This window comes from Centropristis striata, chromosome 9 (genome assembly GCF_030273125.1).
Source record: "Centropristis striata isolate RG_2023a ecotype Rhode Island chromosome 9, C.striata_1.0, whole genome shotgun sequence".
NCBI lineage: Eukaryota > Metazoa > Chordata > Actinopteri > Perciformes > Serranidae > Centropristis > Centropristis striata.
The window spans coordinates 39057579-39067396 of NC_081525.1; the positions used below are offsets into that span (position 1 = coordinate 39057579).

Consider the following 9818-nt stretch of genomic DNA (forward strand, 5'->3'; position numbering starts at 1 on the left):
AAGTGGCAAACCTACAAGAAAAAAGTCGCAGATTTAAGAGATTTAAAGTGGCAAATCTGTGCGAAAAAAGTTGCAGATTTATGAGAAAAAAGTGTGAAAAAAGCAACTTTTTTCTCACAGATTCACCACTTTAAATCTCATAAATCTGCAATTTTTTTTCTCGTAGATTTGCCACTTTAATCTCGTAAATTTTTTTCTATTAAACATGCATGTTAAATTTGGGGTCGCGACTCAAAAAGGTTGAGAACTACATGACTTTTCACATGATTTTTATATTGTGAAATGCATTTTCTGCACCTTTTATATTGATAACCTGATATCTAGTATCTTACCAGATACTCCTCAACCTGACTGCTCATATAAACCAGTTGCTTATCTGTCCTGGGGGGTATTCCAGAAAGCAGGTTCAACAACCTCTGAGTCTATCCCTGAACTCTGAGATGACTTACCCTGAGATGGGAAACTCTGGGTATCCGGTTCCAGAACAGCTGATCTGAGTTAGTTCAATCATCTCTGAGTATGTCAGCCTCGGGTTACGCGCGTGCACAACCACTATAAAAAGCCATCATCAATGGAGCCCCGATTCCACGAGTCACCATGACAACGGAAAAAAAACAAAGATCGACCTATTTCACCGCGGTAGAGTTGGAGATACTCATGCAGTCCTACGGCGAGTATGAGCACATATTTCGCCGAAAAAGTAACACGGCTGCAGCAGCGAAGGAGAGAGAGACTGCATGGGAGAAAAATGCTGCCCGAGTCAACGCGTAAGTTTGAATGTAACACTGACGTAACATTTAACCGTAAGATCGTAGCATTGCCTATAGTTATGATCATAAGTAGGAATTAAATCTAATTTTCATTTAGGTGCAATCCAACAGGAGAAAGGAGGACTTGGAGGCAGTTAAAAATGAAACATAAAAACATTATTCAAAAAGGTAAGACATATTTTGCTAGGCTATGATTGCACCTCACTTAGATTTTTATTTTATTTTTTTAAATTGACTTAGGCTATTAAACAAAGTAAATATTAATTCAGTGGCTACTTCAAATAGTAATTTAAACCCCTAACAAAATGTTGTTTTTCAACGTCCTCTCACTTAATACTCCACTTAGTAGATTAACACTTTATACACATCGAAACACATTTATATTTTATATCTATTGAAGTTATTTAATGTGAGTGCTCGTCCGCGGTGTGTGAGGTTGGTGATATATGGGCGGAGAAGGTTATTGAGATAAATGATACTGTTTGATGAAAAGCGGTAGCGTTCGAAAAGAAAATCCTCTGGAAATGATAAAACGTCTAACCTGGGTCGGAAGATTCTTTCGCGACGTAAAACATTTCTAATCAAAACGGCCTGGATGTCGATCGGATTTCTAAGAAAGGGGCAATCCATATCTAACCGCTTTCTTCGTGTGGGAGGAGACAGGTAGAAACTCTGGGGTTTTTATAGTAAACCTGCAGCGAGCAGGTTATGTTCACAGAGTACGTCACCGCAGTAACGGACCCAGAGTTTAAGTTACCTCTCTTTCTGGAACGGATAACCTCAGAGTTTCCCTCATCTCAGGGTTAACAAGCTCAGAGTTTTCACATAACCCGCTTTCTGGAATACCCCTCTGTCCTCCTCATTTACCATGAAACCTACGCAAGACAAATTAATTAATTACCTTGTTGAACAAGTCTAGATAGCACTTGTGAGACTTTGCTACATAAATAGTTTTAAAGAAGAGAAGTTTGCCCATCATGACATTTGTTATTTGTTATGAGGATACTGTGTTTATTTATTTTGATCTTTTTACACTGGTCGTCATTTTGTGTTGTTCTTTTCCTTGTGTTGTTGTTCTTTTCCTTGTGTTGTTGTTCTTTTCCTTGTGTTGTTTCTTTTCCTTGTGTTGTTTCTTTTCCTTGTGTTGTTGTTGTTTTTCCCTTGTGTTGTTGTTCTTTTCCTTGTGTTGTTGTTCTTTTCCTTGTGTTGTTGTTTCTTTTCCTTGTGGTGTTGTTCTTTTCCTTGTGTTGTTGTTCTTTTCCTTGTGTTGTTGTTTCTTTTCCTTGTGTTGTTGTTTCTTTTCCTTGTGTTGTTGTTTCTTTTCCTTGTGTTGTTGTTCTTTTCCTTGTGTTGTTGTTTCTTTTCCTTGTGTTGTTGTTCTTTTCCTTGTGTTGTTGTTTCTTTTCCTTGTGTTGTTGTTTCTTTTCCTTGTGTTGTTGTTTCTTTTCCTTGTGTTGTTGTTTCTTTTCCTTGTGTTGTTGTTCTTTTCCTTGTGTTGTTGTTTCTTTTCCTTGTGTTGTTGTTTCTTTTCCTTGTGTTGTTGTTTCTTTTCCTTGTGTTGTTGTTCTTTTCCTTGTGTTGTTGTTTCTTTTCCTTGTGTTGTTGATTCTTCTCCTTTCATATGTATGTGTGCGTGTGTTTGTGTATGTATCCAAATGTGGGCGCGTGTATGTATGTATGTATGTATAATTTCGCTGTATAGGTAAATTATATTTATGTTTTTGTAATACAAGACATGTTTAGACAAGGATGTTAACTTGTCATATTTAAGGAGAGGGGGTGGGAGTTTATAAGTTTTATTTCTTCTCACTCCTTTTCGAATATGTATTCTGTCATGTTAAATGTTTTGTCTGACTCTTTTTTTTATTTATTATTATTTGTTTTCATATTCGAAATAAACTTAAATCAAATCAAATCAAATCAAATCAAAATAAAAGTATGACATTCATTTATTGTTAATGTGATCAGACATTCTAAAAAGATTCATCACCCTTACAGAACAAGAGAACAGAGTACAGAGAGAACTACTGTATTGTTTCTTCAACAGGAAATGTAAATCCCATCTGTATGTAACTGGTCAACCTACTTGCTTCCTGAATCCTCCATCCTGTAAATGTGCAAAGACATTCCTTCCCCTTTTGAATAGTGCCACTGCAAAAAGAGATCTGCCAATATCTGGTTGATCCCATTGTCCTCTACAAATAGTTTCCAATCAACACTTGAATACTCCTTTCAAAGTAATTTGATAAGTTGAATAGACCTTACAAATTAATTTTCATTCAGTCCATCCTTCCTCATATTATTACGTTTTTTTGTCAACATGAGAAAATTCTTCTTATAACTGTTCTTCTTATAACACAGTCTTTAATAAGCTGTACTTTTATCATCTAATGTTTTGCTTTTATAATATAATTTTCAAAGCAACTCATAGGACCCAGAGTTATACTTTATCTACAAACTCACTCAGATAGTTTGCTGTAATTCCTTTATTTTCTATAAAAATAAGTCAATTAATCAGTTCTCAGCCCTACAGTTAAGAATGCTTTAAACGTTTATTTCATTGGCTTTATGACAAAAAAAACTATTTTACCCTCTTCCCATGCTTTTGCCAGCCTTCCTTCCTTGCTGTGTTAAAAAAAACAAATGTTTCCTTAACCCTTTGATGCACAACATATGGGCAACCATCCTAATCCACAACAAGGGTCAAAATCAATTTATTTTATGATTGAATAGTCCAAGTATTATTTGAATATCTTTTTTTATTACAACAGATCATTATATCCATTTTTCCTTTCATACTTTTTGAAGAAAAACAGTTTTTGTATTATTACATCTAGTTTACACACATGGGTCAAAAATGACTCATTCATCCAAATTTGATTTAAAATTAAATGACCTAATACTATAATAATAACAATAATAATAATAGAAATAATAATACTAATAATTTGTACTGTACTTATACTGAATACTTGGACTAATAAATGATAAAATACATTAATTTCAAAGATGTATATTAGAAACACTCAGCCATACATGAAATAACATTGAAAATGGATTATATTGGTCATTTTTTACCCATGTTGTGCATTACAAGTGTGGTGATACAAAAAGAGTTTTTATTGAAAAAGTAAGAAATGAAAACAAAAAATTAGAATGTATGATGATCAAAAACAGGTTGATTGAGGAAACCCTGGAATACTGAATGATGAAATTAATTTATTGTAAATATATAGAAAATAAATACTCAGTCGGGTCACTTTAGACCCATGTTGTGCATCAAAGGGTTAAAGCTCCATTTTTAAGATATCTCAACATAGTAAGTAAGTAAGTAAGTAAACTTTATTTATATAGCACCTTTCACAGACAGAAGTCACAAAGTGCTTCACATAAAAATCATACACATAACATAAAAATGTACATACAAGTTTTAAAAGACCAAAACAACAGCAATTTAAACAACCATAGCAGTCCCGAAACAATTAATCAAAAGCCTGAACAAATAAAAATGTCTTTAGTTGGCTTCTAAAAGTGACAACAGTATATATTACTACAGTAATAGTGCAACATATTTGACCATTAGACCCGGCCTGCTTCTCATACACAAATAACATATTCTATCTGTTTTTATAAAAGAAAAAATACTTAATAAAATAACTGTTTTTAGGCGTTGAAGTTGTGATTAACATCGCTAAAAAAAATAGAGCGGAGATGAACGAATCTGCGGCTGCGAAATGAGCGTTAGCTTTTGAAAAGAAAACTTTATTGATACAACCGTTGTGAACAGCACATACAGTCTATGGCATAGACATATATATACAGTAATAGTGCAACATATTTGACCATTAGACCCGGCCTGCTTCTCATACACAAATAACATATTCTCTCTGTTTTTATAAAAGAAAAAATACTTCATAAAATAACTGTTTTTAGGCGTTGAACTTGTGATTAACATCGCTAGAAAAAAAAAAATAGAGCGGAAATGAACGAATCTGCGGCTGCGAAATGAGCGTTAGCTTTTGAAAAGAAAACTTTATTGATACATCCGGTGTGAACAGCACATACAGTCTATGGGCTCACCAGGGTTGTATGCTTGTCCTTCAGTAGAGCTAACCAGCTAACCACAAAGTCTTCTTTTTAAACCCTTTCTACATTTAGCAGGGCTTTGAAGAAAACCACACCGCTTTGGACCATGGCGGCAAGGATTTTGCCCGTTGTGAAGTTAGTGTTTAATTTAATTTCACCCGTATTTTCCTTGACGTTACTGCTGCTGTAGGTGCTAGCTGCTCTATTAGCCAGTTAGCAAACGGATGCTAAGCTAGCTGTCAGTCCACCTGAAAGCTACACAGCTGTCATCTTCAACCACTGCGTTTAATGGGTCACTAGTTAGTTAGTTAGTTGACTTAATTAATTGTCTTTTTTCATACATTTACAATGTATTTGGACTTTGGCGTTACTTCCACCAGTTGTGTTCGTATGTGAACGTTATCTATATCTATCTATACACTACTGAGATGCACTAAACCTTTGCACTAAATCTATGCACGACACTTTGCTATGTTATTAATATTATTACTATTATTATTATTATATATACTGTTGCTGCCATTATTACTATTATTACTATATACTGTAATATACTACTATTATTATTATACCGGCCTTACAGGCCTTATTTATTATTATTATTATTATTATTATTATTATATATTATATTACTTTACTTGTAATTACTCTATTTATATTTTTTCATTTTACTTTTATATTGTTTATTATCTACTATTACATATTATATTATATATATATATATATATATATATTATATACTGTACTATTATTATTATTATATACCGTCTAGTCACTATAGCATTGTTGCCATCATATCACCAGTTTAATTATTACCATCATCTGCCAACCATCCTACCAACTGATGATGTTCTTTTCTTAACTTCTTAAGTGTCCTTGTTCTATTCTGTTTTTTTCTATTGTTGTTTTTATTTATGCTACCTCAGTATTTTATTCTATTGTATTTTATTGTACTTGAATACCGGACTGCTGTGACAACCGAATTTCCCTTCGGGGATGAATAAAGTAATCTATCTATCTATCTCTCTATCTCTCTATCTATCTATCTATCTAATGTTTTATAAATAGCTAACTAACATTGCTATCTAGCTAACCGACTGATACACTTTGCGTTAAAGGATACTAAAGTCACTTAAGCGTGTTTTCAAGCAGTCTGCGATGTTTTAACTGGATAGAGAGGCTGGTAATGTTGGATTATAGCCTGACAGCCTCTGTTCTTTGGTTTTTCAGACTGGCCACCAAGGTGACTATTGCAGGAGGAGCTCTCTATGTCGCCTGTGACTCTGGTCTGTTGGGGAGCAGTGACCAGGGCTCAGAGGCTCTGAAGAAGGCCAAGGCTGCAGTACCCCCCGCCATAGAGGAGTGGATGAAATACTTTGGCCTAGAGGTACAGATATGATGCAGGATCTGAGCATTACGATCCCTCAATACGGGCTAGTAGGATAAAACAACAGAAGGAAGGAAAATATGACAAACACATGTATCTACAGTACAGGCCAAAAGTTTGGACACACCTTCTCATTCAATGCGTTTCCTTTATTTTCATGACTATTTACATTGTAGGTTCATCAAAACTATTAATGAACACATGTGGAATTATGTACTTAACAAAAAAGTGTGAAATAACTGAAAACATGTCTTATATTCTAGTAAGCAAAGGGTGGTTACTTTGAGGAATCTAAAATACAAGACATGTTTTCAGTTATTTCACACTTTTTTGTTAAGTACATAATTCCATATGTGTTCATTCATAGTTTTGATGCCTTCAGTGAGAATCTACAATGTAAATAGTCATGAAAATAAAGAAAACGCATTGAATGAGAAGGTGTGTCCAAACTTTTGGTCTGTACTGTATCTTTGTTATAGTCCTTGACCTACTATAGACACATAGATAAATGTCATACACACCCCTGACAATGACAATTATTATAAGTATTTAGTGTCCCGTCATCTCATTTACAAGACAGAAATACTGTATATATAGTAGAAACGTGAAGAGCTTCCACCTGTGCTGGCAACAAATCAGTCCAAATGATTTAAAGGCAACATCATTAGTCATTTTTAATCTGTCTTTTTTTTTTTTTTTTTACTTTATTACCTTTATGCACATTTACAGACAATTAACATCACAAAGGAAAACAAATCAAAACATCTTGAGATTGGGTCTCATCTGTCACACAAATGGCACTGTAAAGGGTATTACACATATTTTATCTGGTTCTGTATTCCAAAAAATAATAATAAATAAATAAACAAAAGGGGCTAATTTAGATAATAATAGTGTATAAGAGTCTTAAGCAATATAGTCTGTAACTGGGGCCCACCTTCTCATAAAAACAGGGACTTTTAGCTGTAATTGTCATATATTCCATCATGTAGACATGTTTTACTTTCTGTAACCACTGAGTGATCATGGGGGGTTCTTCTTCATCCAATTTATAGTAATCATTTTTCTTGCAATCATCAACAAAATGTGTAATATATAACATTGTTCTGTGGTAAACAGGTGGTCAGGAAACACATCTAATAAAAATAACAAAGAGTCCATTGGAAGTTCTACTGCCAAAATTAGTCTGTGTTTTTTAAACAACCATTTCAGATGATGTGAGAAGTTCATATCCTGCATCTCACTCTACTCTACAATATATTGAAATTTAAACTACACTAAAATCCAAAGTTATTCCCATTTCTCCCTGATCACACACAGGGCAAATTTCACTTCCTCCTTCTTAAATAATGAACCTGCCTATTTCAGTATGAAAAGATGCAGTGTACCAATTATAATCTGAACACACAGACTTTTTTCCTTTGCTGGATTATAAAGAACACAATATTGCGTGGAATGGCCTTTTCCATTTGATAAGTACAGTACATTTCATTTGCACAGTTGTGTCTTGAGAGAAGCTAATAAACGTTATTTAGTTTAACCTAAAATAGTCAATATAGTCTGTATATTCTTTCTACAGTAGTATTATAGGTAAAAAGTCTTCAGACAAAATGGTGTCCTTAACATTTCTCTCATTATCTCTTTGTACTGGTTTTGAAGCGTTACAATATTTAATATAAATGCAGTACAATGTACATAAATACAAAGCATTGTACTGTTTTAAACCAACTGACCCCCTCTTTCCTCAGGCTCAGCTTCCAACCATGCCTACGGTTGAGTTCTCTCCTGTTCAGTCGTGGAACTCTGGTAAGAACTGAATGAAAAGCTTGTTCCTTTTATTTTAACCCTTTGATGCACAACATGGGTCTAAAGTGACCCGACAGAGTTTTTATGTTCTATATCTTTGCAATAAATTATTTTCATCATGCAGTATTCCAGGTTTTCCTCAATTAGTTTGTTTTTGATCCTCATACAGCCTAATTTTATGTTTTCCTTTATTCATTTTTTAAGAAAATCCCTTTTTCTGTCACTACTCCTTCAAATGCACATGGGTCAAAAATTACCCATATCCATTTTTTAGCTTAGTAGCTTGCTAAGCTAACTTGTTAGCCAACTTCTTGGCTAAGTAGCTTCCTAAGCTAACTGCTTAGCTAACTTCTTGGCTAAGTAGTTAGCTTAGCAAGCTACTTAGCCAAATAGTTAGCTATGTAATAATACAAAACCTTTTTTTCTTCATAAAGTATGAGAGGCAAAATGGAAAAAATGATCCGTTTTTAATCAAAAGCAAGATATTTAAAGAATACTTGGAATATTCAATCATATAATAAGTTGATATCAAAAGATAGAGCACAGAAACACACAGCAGCATTAAATAACATGGAGGAAATGAATGCGGGTCATTTTTGACCCATGTTATGCATCAAAGGGTTAAGAGAGTGCATACATAGGAATATCCTCACTTTGTGTTTTGTGCCAGATTTTAAATTTTGTTTGTGTTTACTCACTTGTTAAATGCAGTGATATTTTTAGCATTTCATTGGTGCTTTGATCAATTGTAGCTAGGTTATTCCTCTAGTGATTAACACCTTGAATGTTTTCTATGTATTTTCGGTGCCTAACTATTGATTTGTATTGTTTTGCAGGGGTGCGGCAGGTCATTTCAGCTCTTTCAGAGGCTCCAACAAAAGCCACAGGCTACACAAATCAGGGTTTGCAGTACTTAAAAGACCTCACCAAGTAAACAATAATATCTCTCTGGACAACCTGACATTTATCAATCTTTTTGAGTTTTTGCACTTGACAAACACAAGACATTATTTCTTCAAAACGTGTTGCCCCCTGCCAGGAGAGAAGAAAAACCCAACAAGAATGCAAACAGTTACACAGAAAGTGGATGAAAAAAGAGACAAGTGCAGTCAATGTGTACTGTGGATCTCTAAGTGATAGTAGCATTGGTTGGGAGTTGTAGTGTCCATAATGATAGAAGGCAAAATATACTTTAAAAAAAGCTGTTCTTTCACATTGTGTGTACATTAAGTCTGGATCTAATCCACAATATCTCTCCCCTTTGTTCTCAAGCCATCCAAATAATGTTATGAAGAGAATGTCTGTTGTGTATATATGCAGTTTCACTATTTGTGATTACATAAAACATAAATCTTAAAACATGTCCAGTCTTTAGTTTGTTTTATTGAGTCTTTCATTAAGTATATACTGCATGTTGTTTATGTCAGTGTGTCTAAAGCAGCTATTCTCAACCTTGGGGTCGGGACCCCAATTGGGGTCGCAAGATGATTTCTGGGGGTCGCCAAATCAATTTGGAAGTCAGCTCTGTCTTTTTGATAATTTTGTGGTCCATTTGCGACTTTTTGGGTCATTTTGTTTCTTTTTTGGGTCATTTTGTGTCTTTTTTGATCATTTTGTGGTCAATTTGTGTCTTTTTGGTCATTTTGTTTCCTTTTTTAGGTCATTTTGTTTGTTTTTTGGTCATTTTGTGTCTTTTTTTGGGTCATTTTGTGTCTTTTTTTTGTCATTTTGTGTCTTTTTGGTAATTTTGCGTCTTTTTTGGTCATTTT

General features: G+C 34.0%; 1 protein-coding gene across 1 annotated transcript; it reads left to right on the forward strand.

The window, feature by feature from the left end:
• The first annotated feature begins 4809 nt into the window (after positions 1–4809).
• micos13 (mitochondrial contact site and cristae organizing system subunit 13) lies at positions 4810–9412 on the forward strand. The gene is made up of 4 exons (XM_059342035.1): positions 4810–4991; positions 6087–6243; positions 7992–8049; positions 8886–9412. The coding sequence occupies exons 1-4, from the start codon at positions 4963–4965 to the stop codon at positions 8981–8983; spliced, it is 342 nt and encodes a 113-aa protein (XP_059198018.1). The 5' UTR covers positions 4810–4962; the 3' UTR covers positions 8984–9412.
• Positions 9413–9818: the final 406 nt, after the last annotated feature.

Excerpts from the sequence above, each read along its gene's own strand:
- micos13 (XM_059342035.1), top strand. The coding sequence starts at position 4,963 with ATGGCGGCAAGGATTTTGCCCGTTGTGAA. Across the intron at positions 4,992-6,086 it reads AGGATTTTGCCCGTTGTGAA|ACTGGCCACCAAGGTGACTA; the intron begins GTTAGTGTTTAA and ends TTGGTTTTTCAG. Across the intron at positions 6,244-7,991 it reads TGAAATACTTTGGCCTAGAG|GCTCAGCTTCCAACCATGCC; the intron begins GTACAGATATGA and ends CTCTTTCCTCAG.